The sequence below is a fragment of the Antrostomus carolinensis genome, unplaced genomic scaffold (genome assembly GCF_000700745.2).
Source record: "Antrostomus carolinensis isolate BGI_N321 unplaced genomic scaffold, ASM70074v2 scaffold3717, whole genome shotgun sequence".
Taxonomy (NCBI): domain Eukaryota; kingdom Metazoa; phylum Chordata; class Aves; order Caprimulgiformes; family Caprimulgidae; genus Antrostomus; species Antrostomus carolinensis.
The window spans coordinates 51,595-71,280 of NW_010327867.1; the positions used below are offsets into that span (position 1 = coordinate 51,595).

General features: G+C 38.4%; 1 protein-coding gene across 1 annotated transcript; it reads right to left on the reverse strand.

Moving 5' to 3' along the window:
• Positions 1–544: 544 nt before the first annotated feature.
• On the reverse strand, positions 545–1,491 carry LOC104528106 (XK-related protein 4; the record flags this gene model as incomplete). Its single annotated transcript, XM_029085961.1, has 1 exon — positions 545–1,491. A coding segment is annotated over one exon (947 nt), but the record flags the coding sequence as incomplete, so codon positions are not given.
• Positions 1,492–19,686: the final 18,195 nt, after the last annotated feature.

The window sequence follows — 19,686 nt, forward strand, 5'->3', positions numbered from 1 at the left end:
GAATGGTTGATTTATGGGAGTGTTGAAGACTACTATGCTCCTATTTTTTTCCCAGAAAACAGTTTTCATAACAGCAACATTGAGTGCTACAGTTCTGTAAATTCTGAAAAGGTTTTGTTTGTTTGTTTTTGCCATTGATTATACAAATATCAATCATTCATTTCTAAAATAAAATGCACTACTGGCTAAAGTGGAAAGCTCTGGTCAGAGCCTTCCTATTGGTTTGATTCTAAGTACTGTGCAGCCAGAGTTTCATAGCAGCAAGGAGTCGTGGGTGAGTTTCCCCAGCTGAAGTAACTGATCTGTATGAGTGGGTCAGGGTCTGGGTTTTTCTGAGGCTTTCAGGTGATGCTGCTGTATCAGTGTCCTGCAGACAGACTGTACACAGTAGATCAAATGATAATCATGATGATAGCCAGACTAAGAACACTACAGCTTGCTGCTCTACTTGTAGTACGCAGTTTAGTTATTCCTATAGCCCTACTGTCAACCCTTAATTTGGACTGCAACATTGGAGCTTCTTCAAGCTGTGTTTTTGTTTTGTTTACAATGTGGTTTCATATTCCAAGCGCTCCTGGATAAGAGCATCATCTTTATACTGTAGCCGTGGAGGAGCAGGGGAACATTCAAACGCTAGGATCGCCTTCCTCAGGCTCCTGTCCAACACGTGTCTCTCCCATGCTGGGTATCTGTTCCTGAACAGATCGATTTTAATGACAGACTCCTCAATCCTTGGTGGTCGGGATGAAGGTGTGGACGGTGCAGTGGGTCTCACCTGAAAGACAGGCACACACCCATCCCTCTCTGCGAATTTTTGATCCCGCTCGCTCGTGACACTCCGGTTGTTGGAGATGGACCGTAGAGTGTTTGTTGCCACTTCTGGGGGTAGGCTGAAGGCAGTGGCAGGGGCCTCACAAGCACAGCTTGGCGACTGCCCAAACCTTGGTCCGTTGGGGTGAAAGAAGGCATAGTACATGAGCATAAAAACAATGCCTGTTAAAAAGCTGCTGAACACTACACAGAGTGCTGGTATGGCAAATGCATCAGAGATGGGTGGGGCCTTGTACAGATACCAGAGAGCGCTCAAGGCGGTGTTTTCTAAAAGGATCACAAAATAATAAATGAAAAGCCTACAGCGTGTCCTTCCTTCCTTGACATTGAACCAGCTGAAGATATAGATTATCCCAACAACCATGTCGAAAACTATCTCCTCCCATTTAGTGATGCAAAACTCTGTCTCGCAGTGGACGATCCAGAAGGTCATGATGCACCAGTGCAGCACGATGAAGATCCCAAAGTACAGCTGGAAAACCGAGGCAAACAGAGCAAAAGTGATAACCCTTGCTGCAATTGTGAAGAAATGCCAGCAAAACTGGATTATAACAGCCATGTAACTGATGGGTTTCTTGTCATCACGGGAGTCACGGAGGGCCTTTTGGTAGGAAGCCAAAGCCCAAGCCAGGGATACAAGAGATGCTGCAGCAGTAAGACCTAGGAGGAAACAGGAGATGCAGTTAAGGCATTGTCAGTATATCAGCACTTAATTGAAACCAGTGAGATTCTTGCTGCTTTAAATGCACTCTTCACCACTCACATAATAAAATTTCTTACTCCTCCTTTGGCTCAGCCAGCACTGAGAAATGGACCTCTACTTCCGAGATTTCATTCCCCTTTTAAGCACACTGGTGTGCTGGATACACACAAACACGAGCAGCTAGCAAACTACACTCCAAAATGCTTCTCTAGCAATTTTAGCAGGACCCATTGCGGTTATTGTTTTAAAGAAAGAATATGAATTTTCTGACTTTGATAGAAGCCTAATATAAAGCAACCAAGTCTTTCTAATTAAAACATCAACATTGTATACATATAAACTAAATCAATAGCAATGGAAGCATAAATCTGTATTTTTAAAATAAATTAAAGTAACTCTTGTTGCATCAAAGTTTAAACTAGCTGCCTTACTCTTGCTGAGGGAAAAATATTGCCCATTTTGATATTTCCACCACTTTTAAACAGAATTTTAATAAGTAGAAAATGTCAAAACTTTTATTTTCTTCCAGTTGGGAATTAAGTTTAGGAATGTTGGAATCCTCCAATGAATTAAAATTCTGAGTACAGAGCCTTTTAAAGAAGGGAGTTATGACTTACTATTGATATAGCCATTCTGTCTCCCATATATCACAGAATTGTTTATTTATAAGGCCCTGAACTATAATATTTCTGGAAAACCTGTCAAATGTGTTCCACAAAAAGAACTGAATATAGAAGGATTTCTCATAAGATTTACAAACATTATTTTTGTGAAAATAATTACTATTCACTTGAAAATACAACAAATATAAAACAATTTAAAAAAAAAAACTTTTCTACATTTATTTTGAATGTGTATTTTTCTTTTTTCCTCAAGTGAATATGATTATTGTTAGTAGGTAAATTTAAAAAAAAAAGTTGCTTTGCAACTGAATCTAATTTTTAAACTAATCTGTTACTTCCATACACTACCCGAAAAATACCTTACATTCCCATTTAAGAAGCGATGTAGTTCATCATAATTATTCAAATGCTTAACATTTACATAGCATTCTGTTAGAAATGAATGATAATTCTTCTTTACTAGAAGATTAATTTTTATTTACTTACAACTCGTATCAAGCTGCTTTGGAATGGAAATAGGAATTCAATTGAAATGCAAAAACCAAGCCTTTTAAGTATATTTATTATTTAAATAAAACTGGAATAAATATGTTGTATACAGTGGAAAAATGTATCAAACATTTTATACTTAAAACAGGTTTATTACCAAAGCAAATTTTTTATACAGTTAATGAATGAATTCATAAGTCTCAGCATCCCAGACTGAGAATTTATTCATAGACCATTTAAAGATAATGATGCTTCAGCTTACTCTATTTCTAAGCAGTTCCTTAACTTTGAACTAGTTATTGAAGTAAATCAAACTGAAATGAAGAAAACATGTCTTTTGCCTGCTGTTAAAATCTAACTAATTACTTCAACAACCTTTGGTTCTGGATGCATGAACAATGTTTTCCTTCCCTGTTCAATAGCTTTCCTTAGAATCAAACCATCAAGAATATATTACTTAAATATTATAAATTTTATGCAAATTTTGTTAATACAGAGTGGTAAGTTTAAGCCTAAACACATGTTTTTACTCGCTTTTGAAAAAAAAAGTTTATTTTAAAACAGAAAAATGTTGGTTATGGATATAATATCTGATTCTGAAGGAAAAAAGATCTTTTTAAGCAATCCACCTGGCTTAGCACACTAAGATTTTGCTCAGCAGGCAGTACAGAGGGATTCATTGCTTTCAGGAGGGACTGTGTTTGCCAGCATTTCTCCCTCAGTCACTGGCAGGGTGCTAATTATGTTGTGAGCTCCCATGAATGCATGAATTTAAAAACCTTTTGTTTTAAAAATAAAAATGCTAACAAACAATCAGTAGAAATATAGAACAAACTTAGGATTCCAGGGAACATTTTTAATAAAACTTCGTTATTTTTCTTCCCATGCAGATGCCTGGATGTCAAAACACCAATGTTGCTTCTGGAATCCTCCTTCACAGAGGGAATAAACTACCAGAGATAAAGACAGGAAGGAGACATGGTATAAATTGTTATTTTCATTTCTGACATGTACATTTGCTTTTCACACTGGGCTGCCTTTCAGTGACCATTATCTCTGGAGATAACACTAACAGTTGAAAACGTAAGTTCTCATTTTCCTGTAAGTATGTTTTAAGTATTGAAAAACCTCAGTTCAGTTCCCTTACAAAATGAAAAGTTTGGAAAGGTAGATGAATAGGATAAAAGATAAGAGAGTCTTTCAATACAAATGAGCCACTCCAAGCAAGAGCTCAAAAATAGCATTATCAGTGCAGGAAAGAATAATGTGAGAGAGAAATCCACGTATTTTCTTTGCAAATCTAACTTTAATGACTTCACACTCTCCCCCAGAGGTTTGTAGAGATATCATCAGTTTTGCATTAGGAGGTGTAAAATCATTCAATAAAGCACACAGACTATTCCAAATAAAATGTCAAGATTCATAGGAATTTCCAAGGTTCTAATGCTAATTAATTCATAGTCATTGTCTGGGACAGAAAGAACCAAGTACAATAGCAACATAATTCTGTTATTTAAATAGTCATTAATATGGAAACATTCTTTGCTTTTACAGAACAAACTCAGGGATCCTGGCATACAGCAGAGAAAAGGAGACAAGGGAATGTACAAAAGGGAAGAACTGCCAGTTAAATTATTATGTATCTACTCTCGTGCTATTGGCAGTAGTGTTAGGGATATAGAGCTAAGATAAGGCTAAATGCTTCATGGGCACCATCCATTTTTCTTTAAATAACAAGCACTAAAAAATTATTAAAAGCACAATTAATAATGAGAGCAATAATGTAGAAGTGATGCAAATGGCAGTTTGCTAATAAAGAAATGTCACTATATAAATAATTCACTGGGAATGGTTAGAGATAAAGTGAATTACTGTAGCACTGAATAGCTAATTCATTAATTGGAACACAGTGATACATTTGCTGAGTGTGTGTTTGTAGAAACCTCTTTATCCATATTGCAAAAGAAGAACTAAAATAAATTTCTGTTACCAGCAAAACAAAACTGGCATTAACATGTCACCAAGAAAAAAGAATAGAATGTCCTATAGACCTGATGGAAAACAGACAATTTCTAACAGTGCAGGTGGTTTAACTTCAGCAGTCAGGAAGGCTTATTTGCCATTCAGAAATGAACAGAGAAGATTGGACTGTGATCTGTGGAGCCACCATTCATAAAGGACAAGCAGCAGCTTTCCTGCTTGCTTCACACTGCTTCTTCAGGCGCTGCAGCAGCTTTCTGGTGTATTTGACAGTCTTGAGTCTTGTATTTAGGGTCTTGATCTTGGAATTTAAGATAAACTAGCCATTCTCAGTGAATATATACTCAAGAAACTATATGCTCAACTGTTGCAGACTGTTAAAAGCACAAGAATGCAGGAATTCTTTAAAAAAAACATGAAAGCATGTTCCTGTTTCTTCCTTTTCTAAAGCTGAACCTTCAAGTTCTGCAGTATGTGATTTGGTATCAAATTTGGGCACCTGAAAAACTCTGATCAGCAATTAGTTGGAAGTGTACCTACCCACCTCCGGCCTTTGTAGCTTAGCCCATCAACACCAGTCGAAGCAGTGAGACTAACTAATAATGCATTGTACTAGAACAACTTTCTGTCAGGAATTAATTAGAATCTGTTTTGAATGAAAAAGGCAATTTAACCTCTTTTATTCTGTTAATGGTTTGCATTGCTTAATTATATTGTTTGTATAAAGGAATGACAACTTTGTAATTACAGATAAGATTCAGATGTCCTTAAGAGAGTGTACTTCCTGTCTGAAAACTAAGAACAGAATCGCCTTGATTGAATTATAATTTTAACTTCCTTCCCTGGAAATGATTCATTTCTCCGTATATAAGAGATGTTCTTGCATTTTATAAAGCATGGCATATCTGTACTGGTATTTCAAATATAATACATAATACACTGCAATGAGCTACAGCTCATTAAAGACAAGATAAAAAACCACAAAAATTATTTTCACCAATGAAAGCAAACATATAAGGGAAAAGAGAATGTATATAGAGATTGATCTATTCACAAATGTAGTATTATTTCAGGGAAGCAAGCTCAAATAGCTACAGGAGAGCCAATGAAGTTCTTCTCAACTGTATTTGTGAGAAATCTGACTGAAATGTTCATGAGTAATCCAAACAGAATTGGTCACAACAGGCAAGGGTTTTCCATATTGCACCTCTGCTTGGCAAGTCACAACTTGATTGTATCCTGCTGACACCTCTGCCTTTGCATTAGGGTTCACCCAAACATGCACAATGTATTTAACTTTGACAAAAGCAATTCAATGCCTAAGCAGTATATATGATTTATTAGATTGTATTTTTCTCCCACTCCCACAATATAACCTTTCGACTAGAATGTAACTGAAAGAAATATGGGTCTCATTCTCACACTAATTTTATCTTACTCGAGATTTGTACTTGAGAGAGTTAAGGCATATTCAGGTCCATAAGCTATTTTTTTTCTAATCACATCAGTCCATAAATCTTATCTAGAATAAGTACAGAACACCTCAGGTCAGCTGAAAACCCTACAAATGAATGAACTGACCAGAGAAAATGCTCCTTGACATTCAACCTGATTTCAGAAATCAAACTCCTGCCAAGGCTTCTATTTCTGCTTCAACCTCCTTTTAAAGCTTGTACTCATCTCATAATTTCCAGCAGTAAGTTAATGTAAAAGCAGGAATACCAAATGCAGCAGGATATGTGGGCATGACAACATTGCCTAGGATCTGGGACCATGACACATTTTTTAAGAAAGTCTTTTTTTACGAGCTTCCTACCCAGCTGGAGAAGCGACATTATATGTATCCAAGCTTCCAGGTGCTTTTCTGAACCAAAGCCAAGGATCTCTAACATCCATAGTCCCCCCTTAAGGCATTAATCCTGTAGGAAACAGTATATCATGACTGTATCCCTCCAGCTTCCGAAAATGGCTTGCTCTATTTACACAGTTTCTGCCATGCTGCTCTACAAGTATAGCCACAAGCTTGAAGTTCACGTGTCTATCCTAGCAAAAACAGTAAAATGTGGAGACCTTGCAGGCAGCTTGACAATAGTCTGTGGGTTTCTGCACTAGTTCTTTTATTCCCATAGTCGTACGGCAATGCACGACATGGGATATGTACCACACTTTCACATGTGGTTTAGTACACAGGATGCTTTGCATGCTTCAGGGGCAGCTTTTGATCATATCAGAGACTGTGTTCTCAGTATGTGTTTCATGCTCATGGGTCTCATTCCCCGACCAATACTGTGAGATGAAACCTAAAGATGAAGCTTACTTTTTAATGCTTTCCTATTATCTAAAGGGGTATCAGTATAAACTCTTGCCCTCTTTGCTTCCTTGATGAATGCAGACGTAGCCTGCTGGGGTAAGCTGTAGCACTGTACTGAAGTACCCATGCTGGAAGCCGTCCTTACAGCCTTAAGTGTCTATCATCAGGTTTCATAGTCAGGGACATTTCAGGTACAAGGACTGTTGCTGACAGCCTTTGTGGGCACATTTCTTTTTTCAGAAGAGGGAAGCACTGCTAACTTAATGTCTGCAGCCAGGTCCGACCCTTTAAAATATGCTGTATGCTGATATTAACATATCATTCTGTACTCCAAGTTTTGTGGCCTTGTTGCCCAGGGTCTTTCTCCATAAGCATGTTGCCAAGGTAATTGTATTACTTTCCCACATCAGCCAGTTTGTCTTGTTACATTAGCTGTCCTAAAGCATAGCCAAAGGCTTTCTGCACAATTGAAACAAGCTGCTTGAGGTCAGAAAGGGACTTTTTGCTTCTCTCTTTGAGGACACTAGATCTGATTGTGCCCAGACAGAAAAAGCACCTTACTGAAATATTCCACTTCTGTAGTTTTGCTTAGACTGCTCTTTATCCACAAACATGGGTAGCAGTAGTTCTAGTAGTTCTTATTTACAGTGTTTGCGACAGGCTGCATTCAGAAGTGGGGATATTCAAGGCCATATAGGTGGTTTCATCAGTTCAAATGCCAACACTTGGTTCAGCTTTGTCCCTGTGTACTGTGGGTGGGGTAATGCAGCATAAGGGATGACAGGAACTCTTCCTTGTTGAAATGTAAGTCAGATTTATGTCTGATATTACTTCTCCTAAGTGCTACGCAATGCTTAGAGAACATGCTAGCATACAAAAGAATAATTTATCTCATGATTACTTTGAGTTGCTTGATGTAGATACTTCTGGTGAGACAGCTTGTGCCTCCACAACAACTTACCATTGCCCTGGAAGTCTAGAAACATTATATATATATATATATTAAATATTACTTTCAACCTTGCTAATTTTACCTATTCCTATTTTTTTTTCTGGTGGTGGTTTGGACTCTGTGTAGAGGACCAAAGTCAACTGACAGAAGTTTGGCTTATTGTACATACCTTTAGCAGACTCTTAGGCTCTGTACCTGACACCTGCCTAACGATTTGCCTCTTGCTGCACTCAAGGTAATATCCACTTCAGCAAGTCTGTTAGACATACTGTTGAGATGCTTCTGCTGAGCACCCGTCCTGATCATAGCTTTAAAAAGGTCTACGGCTGAATGATGGTCATAATTTTATTTCAAGCTAACATCAAGAACAGTTTCCCTTTGCTTCTCCCCCAAATCCAAACCAAGTCTTTTACCTAAATTTTGATGTTAGTATCTCAGGAGTTCTTTCGGAAACTATGGGTAAAATCTGCTACAGATAAAGAAAGTCAGCTTATCATGCAGAGACCACAAGAACCATGGAAGCTGGACTTCTCCTGTCTTTCAGGAGACCACAGTCAGTAATTCATGCCTCTTTCTTCACAGACAGCTAATGATGAATGGGTTTTGGGGCACAACAACCAAAAGCTCTTCCACCTTCTCATAAATCTGTAAAAGTAACTGCCTAAGATATCTGAACTGAAGTCATGCTGCCAGAATATGCTAGCTAAGGCCCGTTACTAGCTGAGTGAGCATCTTTGGTGATCTCTTCTCCTCCCCCACAAGTACATTTCCCTAATATTTTTTTACTTTCTTGTTCTACTAAAGTCGTATTATATTTATAAGTTACAATTCAGGAGTTCTTATTAGCCACTAATCAAGTCCAGTCCTTCACAGGCAGTGACAGCCATCAGGTACTCATGTATGTCATGCAGTCTGTACACTGCTAGGTTTGGCAAGACAGCATGAGATCATTTTGCCTGTTAAGAAGCTAAACAGACTTCTGTACTTTCACAGCTAGACTCCTTGCCTGTTAGGTAATTTGGTATCTTTATATTCCAGTGAAGTATGTGCAGCATAAACATACCCACTGACTCCAGGCTCATTTCCACAATTTGTACATTTCTTTTTGGCAAAAAGTGCTTTTGATGTCTTGAGGTTGCTGCAAGTAGCTTATAGTAATCAAGGGTTTATATGGAGACTGCAGCAACCCCAAGCAGAACAAGACTCCTGCCATTACCTCTCGAGGAGAAACAACATGACAACACAATGCTAAGCTAAAGATAGGGCACCATCTATGGGAGAAGGCTCCATCTGCACTGCTTGGTACAATGCACTGCACATACGACACGTTCCATAGCATTTCTCCCTGCTGCCCAACAGCAGAAAGAGAAAAAGATGCAATCTACTAGACACATAAAAAATCCTGTTAAAACATAAGTTTTAAGGAAATGCCTTTCTGTCAATCCACATTTATGTGATTTTGCCTTTATTTTTCTATTGAGCTTTTAAATGCTTTTGCTTATGTAACTTCTGGAGAAAGTTTCTCTTGGTATATTCTACTGATTCGGAGGAACTGGCCACCCATATTTTCATTCCATGGTTGGTGACAAGATCAACCGGAATTATTTTATTGGAAACACTTTGGAAAAATATTCATCGAGAGAAAAAAAAAAAAAGAAAAAAAAAGATGTACACAGTAAACACTATTTAGATTTTTTTCAGTCTTTTAGGAAGACAAAATATATTTTTCCTTTAGAAAAATGCAAATATATATTCTTTTTTAAAGACAATGTACTTAGTCTGCAGCAGTGCATGAGGATGAATAGGGAGAAAATTAGTACTTGTTTCTTTCACACAGTCACTGTGGTCACCTGTCCCAAGGCCTGTGTGCTGTCCTTCCCAGTTCACAGGGCAGTGGCCTGCCAGACCCTGGCAGCTGGCTCGGGTTCGCTGTGGGTATGCGCTGAGCCCCTACATCAAAAGATGTCAGGAAAGTAAAACTTCAGAATAACAGCTCTCAAAGCAACAACACAAAAGCCAGAACCAAAACAATACATGATTTGGAAACTAATCTGTCAAAGTGAAAACATGGTGGTGCTAGAAGCAGCATTGGTTTCCTAATTAATTTGGGATGAAACTGTTTTCCAATGTACTGGGTGTCAGTGCCCAGGTGGGGTGGCCTCCATGAGGAGAGGCCAGGGCTTCCCTGTGCTGGGCACAGCCGGTTCCAGTAGGTTCCAGCTGGCCCCAATGGAGCCACTGCAGGGCACGGCTGAGTCCTTCAGCCAAGATGGTGGCGCCTCTGGGAAATCATATTTAAATCAAAGGCAGAGGAGAGTGGAAAAGAAGAAAGGGAGAACAGCAGTGTAAGCACCAGGGTGGGAGAAGAAGGAGGAGGTGCTCCAGGCGCCCGTGGGAGTGGACCACCATGGTGAAGCAGGTATTTCCCTGTAGCCTGTAAAGGACCATGGTGGAGCAGGTATCCACCTTGCAACTCATGGATATTTCTTGAAGGAAACCGCAGCCTATGGAAAGCCCACACTGGAGCAGGTTTATCCTGAAGGAACTGTAACCTGTGGGAGGGACCCCATGCTGGAGCAGAGGAAAAGTGTGAAGAGGAAGGAGTAGGAGAGACAAAGTATTATGGACTGATGCAACCCCCCATTCCCCATCACTTCACCCCCCTCGGGGAGGAGGTAGAAGGGTCAGGAATGAAGGAGTGAAGCTGAGGCTGGTAAAAAGAGGATGCAGGGTCAAAGGTGTTATTTTAATCTGTCTTGGTTTCTCACTATCCACACCTATTTTAACTGGCAATAAATTAAATTAATTTTTGACAAGTCAAGTCTGTTTTGCCTGTGATGGTAATTGGTAAGGGATCTTCCTGTCTTTGCCCCAGCCCACATAGTTTTTCATCCTATTTTCTCCCCCCATGCTGTTGAGGAGGGGGAGTAAGGGCAACTGATTTCAATCCAAGGTCAACCCACCATATCCAGTGTTCTTACCACAATATATTTTTGCATGCACAAACCATACATGTGGTCATTAAAAAGCAACGTTCAGGCACCAGGGGCCAGGCTGTATCTGCTCCTCCCAAGACTATTAAAGAAAAATATTTCCTTGCACATACATGGAAACATACCTCAAACTTCCTTAAACCCTCACAGAATCACAGAATGTTAGGGATTGGAAGGGACCTCAAAAGATCATCTAGTCCAACCCCCTCACCAGAGCAGGATCACCTACAGTAGGTCACACAGGAACGCATCCAGGTGGGTTTTGAAGGTCTCCAGAGAAGGAGACTCCACAACCTCTCTGGGCAGCCTGTTCCAGTGTCCTATCTCCTTCCTCTGAAATGAGTCCCGCTACCTGCCAAGACCCTACAAGGCAGTGGCCGTCTCAAAGAATGGATGTTTGAGAATATCAAAGCTGCCACATAATTTCCTGAGATTTAATTAGATGATGTGGGAGCAGAACACACCTAATACCTGAGAGGACTGGAGAATTACTACAATAACAGCTTTTCTGTGTCTGTAAAGTATAAATTCTGGAAAAAGGAAGCACACATCAACATTTGTTTTAATTTAATAGTCAAAACAAATTTACTATATTACATATATATATATATATTAGTGAAACATGCACAAAATTCAATACTTCAGTGATGCATTTCATGGATATAGAGATATATTTAAAGTGGGTTAGAATGATAGTCAGTCAGTGTACAGCACAGAGCTTTGCCTCATGAACACTGAGTGAATCTCATACTTGTGTTACAATAAGCACATAAGAATTCAAAAGTTTCAAAACAAGGGAGAAAACATCCCTCCAAGAGATATTTACCTTCACCTTAAAATGCACATTTTTTTTGAGTCTGACTTTATCTACCTTTGGTTTTCAGCCACTGATTTGGCCGAAGTTCTGTAGAGTTCAAACAACTTCAGTGTAACATTTCACAGACTTTCAGAATTTTAAAAGCAAAGGTTTCCAGGATATCAGTTTTCCCCTTAGAAGCCCTCAGTACCTTTGAAATAGCATAATGTCAGGACATCCTTAGAGATACCCTTTTCTTTCATATGATATGGAAGTGGCATCATATATAGCCCTCCCGATAGCTCTAAGGCTCTTAATAATTTGCGTGGCTAAATGAATATCCACAGAAATGGACATAGCAACTTTAAAACAAATTTTAAATATCTGAAGACAATTTTCCTAAGCCTGAAATGAACTGGTGAAAGATATATATTCTTACTATTAACCAAGCTTTCTGATGTGTTTTGCACCAGAATCCCGCAAGCAAAAGAGCTTGAAATGACCATAATGGCTGTAATATAGCAGAACAGATAAGAAATAGTATCTGGTGGATCCAAACTATCCCTTCTTTTTTTTACAAGAGATACTGAATATCGTAAAATACACATAGCAGTTTCACACTGGCTCTAGAAACGTCTGTTGAGGATTTGGAAGAGGAAGGGCTAAAGCAATATTACAAATACATCAGAGATTTAATTTTTTTAAGATATTGCACTAGCAGTGGCCAGCATCCAACACAGATGAGACTACAAGCCAAGGCATGTTTTGGCATGGAAAATACCCCAAATGCCTTATACTAAGATTTATTACAAATCAATAGCATGGGGCCAGGTCACTGGCAATGAAACACTGACTCCATGCAGAAAGATAGCATGGGGCCATTACTCCCCTTAAATCTCCTTAAACCATAAGTTTAGGATTGGCTTTCAGTGGTTCATAGGCTCATATTGGTTTTCTGAAAGGGGATAAATTTCAGCCTCCTTAAGCAACTGGCATTTCTCCGACTTGCATGTTAAAGTAATTCTTAAATTAGTACCTTATTTGACACACATTTGTCTAAGAAATATTTTACATGTATAGCATTTTTCTGTGTTTCCCTTTCAAGCTTCTCTAAGCTTTTCAGCTCTGAAGAGATGCTGAGGATAATACCTCATACGGTGCTCAGGGACAAAAGGCAATTAGTATCACTCTGAAAAGGAAATCGATTTAGCATTTGTGCAATCCCTCTTAGCAGAGGGAAAACTGGAGCTGTTACCTTTGTCTGGTACATGATGCTATTTAAGTTTCCTCTGGATCAAACTGAAATATTACAGTTCTCACTCTTTGTTATGTTTCTTTCACTTTGAAAAACTTCAGATACATTTTCACAGTAATTCATTAGACTTGTTTTTCTGTTAGTGGAAAAGCAATCACTAACCTCCTCTCCCCCCTCCCAAAAGAAAATCCATGTTTTCACCTACTGTTCAGATAACATAAATTAAAGCAAAGTCTAACTAACTGATTTGAATAATATTCAGCATATTCTGGGAAGTCTGGGGATTAACTTCAGTTCTACCTCATGACCAGTTTTGGATTATTTTAGATCTCATGTTTGTATCTTTGTGTTCAATATTAGTTATAAAGGAAGGATATCTATAAAAAGGATACATATTGTTACCAGGAAGGAAGCTCTACAACTATATCTCTACTTATCTCGGATATATCTAGAATATGTCCATATGATGTACATAGGTAAATATTATGTATCTGTCTACACTGTATAAGTACAGTATATTTAGATTTATATACTACATACAGACAGACAAACTGGCACAATTTGAAGACTCCAAGAAAAATAATGACTCAACATTTCCTCTGAAAAGCTTTTTCAATATTTATATGTGGTCTGTGCCAAAAAATTGCACCTCATTGCAAAATTAAATTAATCTAATTTCAGTTGCTGGTGCTTCTCTAGAAGATTGAAAAAGCTTCCCTGGCTCCTGCTATCAAACATTTTTTTCATGTACAAGTACCCATAGAGAATGATCAAATTAGTTCTTCAACCTTTTCCCAATATTCTAGGCTGATCAGTCCCTTGAAGTCTTACATCCATGAGGTTGATCAATGGCCTCTGGGACCATTTTGTTCCCCTTCTTTGAATTTCCTTCAGTAGCTCCATCCTCCAGGAGATGTGAGTCACAGAAGAGGACACAGGCTTTTAACAGGGATCTTACTGGTGGTGTTCGCAGTGGTATGTATCTATGGCCTACCTTCCTTCTACACCCAGGGATCAAAATAAGGCCCGAAGCCACAGCGACACTGAGATCTCACAAAAAGCTCTTCTCTCTGCTGACTGCTGTGTCATTTTCTGAATTACTGTCTTTTAAGACAGAGATTTCCCCATCCTATAGGTGTAGTCTGTGTTTCTGATTCACAAATACACTTTTCTGTATTAAAACATAATTCGTTGGATGTGATAATTTTGAGCAAATGATTCAGATAAACCTGTGACAGTAACCTGTCCTACGCTCTATTAACTACCCTCACATCTCTGTGCAAAGCCTGGGAAAATTTAACCGTCACTGGAAGCCCAGCCAGTAAATATTACATATCATCATTCATAACACTATTAAACAAGATGAGAGCAAGGACAAGTATTTGGTAGGTGCTGCTAAGCATTTCCTCACTCATTCTTTCCTAATTTTCACATCCATCTAGAAGACAGCTTTCAGTTCACTTAATGTGAGCCCTACTCTCTCCTACTTCAAGATCTCACATGATTTTAAGTCCCATGAACTTAAAAAAAATTTAAAACATTATTCATTATAGTCGCTGTCATCATTCTAACTTGTAAGCTTTTCAGTGAAAGATAACAGGTCTGGGTAACAAGACCTAACATTCATGAAACAATTGTTTGCCGAATTCTACTATCTAGCCTCTAATTCTTTGTTAGCTGAATACACAGTTAACCTTTCTATTACACTGAATTAATGTCAGGCTAATCTTTACTTATTTTTTATCTCTGTGCACCTTTTCTTTTATCATTTTAAGACTTGCTTCTTTATGCATCTGCACATCAATCTGCTCCATGGTAATTTTCAAGAACAAGTGATTTCAACAGAATTTGATACAGAAATAGATGTCTCAAAGAGATCACGTTCTGGAAAGTTCAGGGAAAATGACAGCTAGAGAAAGGTCCAAAGAAGTGTTCCCACTGAAAGGAAAGCAGACTTCAGAAGTTTTTATGCCTGAATTTCAGGCATTTTTATGCCTTCAGACATTTTCATTCCAAGAGACAGGGACCAATTAGTAAGTGAATAAATATGTTCCTGGCAGCTGGCAAATCTATGTAGCTATAACTTTGAGCTAAGCCCAGCAGATATTGCCTCTTACCTATCTAAACTCAGAGTCATAAGAGAGAACTGGGGACAAGGCAGGGAGTGACCAGTACAGTGTGGCAATCCAGGGGATCTGAGGAAAAAGTGGAGAAATTTTGAGGGTGATGGTTAAGGGCAGGGTAGCAGTAGGAAACACTGTGTGAGAAGGCTATAAGGACATTATGTGTTTGTTCCTACAGTAAAGATAGAAAGAAGCCAGTAGGAAATAAGGCTTCATTATTTTTGCTGCTTGAAGAACCTATGAAATTATATTAATAGGCACTCTGCTTTTTTGGAATTCACCTGTTTCAGTGTCTATAGACATCTGCAACAGGGTCCTCCAAGCTAGAAACAGTATAGTTCAGGCTGGAAACAGAACACAAACAGGGCCCTGTAACTGGAACTCAAAACTCAGACTATGTTTTAGAGATCACTTAGCATTTACCTCAAAGAGCAATGAAAAAAGTATTAGTTTTACAGCAGTGTGACTTTAAATCAAGTTCTCTGCAGACACAAAGGGGGAAGTGGCAGTCAGCTGCATATCTAATATTTATTTGATTTATTGGTTTGTTGATATGGTGTGACAGCAGATTAGCAAGGCACTGAAGATGATCAAGAAGTTACCAATTCCCATCACTGGTACATTTTTACAAACAGAATAATAATAACAACGCATTCAATCTACACTAGTAACCTAACACCACTAAATATTTTGATGCAAAAATCCAGTGTTTTCTCAACAACAGTAGCGGTAGCAAGAACTGATAAAAGCTCAGAAGCAGTAGCTCTAAACCTATTGGTGAATACACCACACCCACAAAATGCCTCCACTTTGGTCCACCTTAAATGTCCTGATTTGGAAGGGAAACAGGATAGAACATCTGCCCATGATCGGGGCAGGGGCAAGTGAGGATATGCTATTTCCCTTCAATTGTGGTAGTTGTTTGAATGTGCAACAGTGAACAATTCATTCAGCCTGCAGAAAAAAGCTTATGCTTGCTACTACTACCTTTAGATAATTTGTTTCTCTCAGTCAATTAAAAAGATAGGTGATCCTCCAAAAACAGCATTCATAGAAAGCTCTCTGAGCCATGCCACAAATACACTAACAAACAAAGAATCAAAACAAATACCATGAAAAAACCCATCGTATTTCAAGATTTTAAAGGTAATATGGAAATATGCTTCAAAGAGTTCACATTCCCAGTTACAGCAAAAAAAATAAAAAGTGTCATGATCAATTTGAGTAAGTGATCTCCCACAAAGAGATGAAGTAAATAGGCAAAAGCTTTTTTAATAATTGGAAGCTCTTATTAGAGCAAATGCAAAACAATTTTCCCCAAACACTCGGGCACTGGTAGAAAAAACAAAATTCACATTAATCAGAAATTCATTCAATATGCATGTAGATTGTCTCTACGGGTTTTAATGTTAGGATACCAAAATAAGATCTATTTTGAGATATTAGCATTTAATTTGAACTCTAAGCACTTTATGGCCCAATTACACGGTAATGAAGTTAACATTCTTCTGTTACTATTACTGACTATTTTGGACCAATGTATTATGGACATTGATACAGTTTAGGAATAAATGCAAAACTTGCAATAACCTAGCATACTTAAATTATTAATATTATTCACTTTCAATCTTAACCTGATATGGGAAGCAGGAGACAGAGAGACTTTCTTTTGGTTTTGTTTAGGATTAGAACAATATATGAGTACAAACTTTAGAGCTTTTTCCTTACTGTGTTTCTGAAAAGTAAGGTCTATCAAGGTGCAAGAGTGTGAGTCAATTTATGCTTTCTCAGATACTCAATGCTTTCTTTTCCTCTCACAAAGTAACTGCCATAAGCGATAGCTTAAACTTCTTATTCATTTTGATTCTGCATCTTTTCCTTCCAGTGTTTCTGCCCCTAAAAGTCTTCAGCATCACCTGCCTCTCAAGTGTTCCCCAGCCCACCTCCCTTTCCTCTTTGACATGTCATCTGCAAGGCTTTCATACAACTCTTTTCTCAATGCTCCTTTTATTTCTTGCTTTCCAACAGGTTCCCCAGCCCCTATATTTGTTTTCTCTAGAGCTGCTTTGAACCCCCAGCCCTGTCTCCTCCCTTCCAACACCCACTTCACTTGATGTCTCCACAGTCTTGTGGCTGTACCAGCACTGGGACAAGGTGCCCAGGCCTCTGCTTTCAGATACAATACCTTGATGGCTGAGTCATTGAGACCACAGCTGTGGTTCAGGAATGCATCATGGTCGACCATAAAACCTAGACAGCTACCATGTCACGCAAGCTTCTTTCAGCAGCAGGCTGGCCTAGCAGCTCACTGCTCTGGTGTCCAGCCGGTAGGTAGTCACAGACAAGTTGCACCTATTTGTTGTTATGCAGGCCTTCCCACCAAGTCAACTTTTCTGCTTTCTTTAAACAGACAGTTTTTTCAAAATGCTGTTAAAGAACTGTGGTGATTCGGGTTTTTTTTTTAAAGATCCTCCTACCTCAATGAATTCCATAGGAAACTAATATTCGTGTTAATTATAAAGAGTTAGTTTTATCAACTGATTCCTATTTGAATATGAGATGTCATACTGAGGACAAAGGTCTGCTTGCCTGAGTAACTACCAAGTGAGCAAGGATATTCACTGCTTCTTACTTTTTCCAGAGCAGCCCTCATTATCTAGGGCATTTGAATTAACTTTCTTATGTTCTGACTAATGGTCCTACTTGCTGAATTATGCAATCAGAATAACCCCTGCCTTGCGTCTCTTTTCATTTTTATTACCTCTCTTTCTCATAATGAGGTGAGAAAACCCTGAATACAATAGTCAAGTAATCAAGGTAAAATTCCATAGAATGGAGGAATATATTTGTAATTATTTGCTGTCACATTATATTTCTCTCTGCATTAAAATAATTTATGCTATTCACAGACTATCCAGATCCATAAATTCATAATTTAACATTAAAAGAGATAAAGTTATAGCCATGATCTCAATACACCCTATTCTCAGTGCAACTGCAAGAGTTCATAAACTGCTTATCTCAGAGGCTTATAGGAAATGTGAGTGATGTTTGTGCAAAAGACGTGTCTGCCAATATTCAGTTAGTAAAATACATTATTTCGGTCCCCAGTATAAGATTACCTCTCCTTTATCTGGGCTGAAAAGGTGACAAAATTTCCTCTTATAGCTCCATTGTATTCCTCTAAGCTATTCAAGCTGAGCAACATATTAGCTCCCAGAATGCGCATACTCCTGCGAATGGGATACTTTAACAAGGCTTTGCAGATCTAACGCCTTTTCTTAAAATGTTTTAGTATTCTCTACGGTCATTACATTATTCTTAAAATAGCTCATGAAGAATGTCAGTTTGACATCCATTTCCCTGATGGATGAACCAGGGAAAAAAAGAGGAACTGACTGATTTGCCTGAAATATCAAAGCCTTTTCAAGAGGAGGAACTCAGGAGTTTTAAAGCAGAGTCTATTACCCTAGCCACAAGGAACATGCCTTCAGTGGCACCTCAGTACCACTTCGCAGCAGACTCCTTGGCCAAGCTTTCAAACAACAAATTAGCCGTCTGCATTGGTACTGTGCTTATCAGTGGACTCGAGCACCACTGTCCATGAACCAGCATTGCAATCTGTGCCCGCACTGCAAAAGCCAGCAGATCAGCATAGAGTTGGATCTTTGGAAAGTTGTTTCCTGAGTGATCAGGTTACCAAAAAGATAAACAACTTGTATATTTGGGAAGCCATCTGAGTTCCATTCAATCTAACAAGAGCAACTGGGCTTTATAAATTGGTCAAAGCAACAAGGAGAAAATGTTTTCAAATTACCCTTCAACAGTACTGGGCAATGACAGGGATTTCATTCTTACAAGCACGTGGCTAGAACAAGTATCATTCAGAACAATCACAATTAGCTTTTCTCAAGAGCTATGTAAATAAAACCATCTAATCAATTTACCAGCTTTCTACATCCTAGATCAAAAAGTGCTTAATTGATCTTTTTACAATGGCAGGTGAAGTTCTGTGTCTGTGCTCACCCAAGACAGTGTTTAACCACTATCCATGAAGCATGCTGAGAATGCCTGCCACAAACACCAGCATGGTTTTGGATCAGAATGAGAGAAATCTTCCCAGAACTTTTCCAACCTTAGATGCCATTCACAAGATTACCACAGCTGTGATAGATTTGTTCAAGACTTCACATCTGTGCAAACAAACTTCTAATGGGTTTCATGCTAATTCACTGGTAATAACGGTTAGATGAACTAATTCTTCTTAGATTAGTTTTACAGAAGTGTAAAATTTCAATAGTTTTCCTCATCTGAAGGAGACTTGAGGACTGGCTATTTATGAGCATAAATTCTATGGATCATTAGCAGAATTTGGTTCGCTAAATCCTTATGAGTCTTTTGAAAATGTCTTCTCTGATATACTTAGTACAATTATTCAATCAAACACTGTGACTTAAATCTATTACTTCTGGCCAATGGCACATTCCAGCACAGTCACATCTGGTACTTCTGTACTTGTTGCCATAGGGTATATACTCTGCTGTTTAAATAGCAATTTAATAGCAGCACTGGCTAAATAAGGATGTTGGCTTAAATCCATATTTTCTGAAATATTCAAGATGAATGAAGG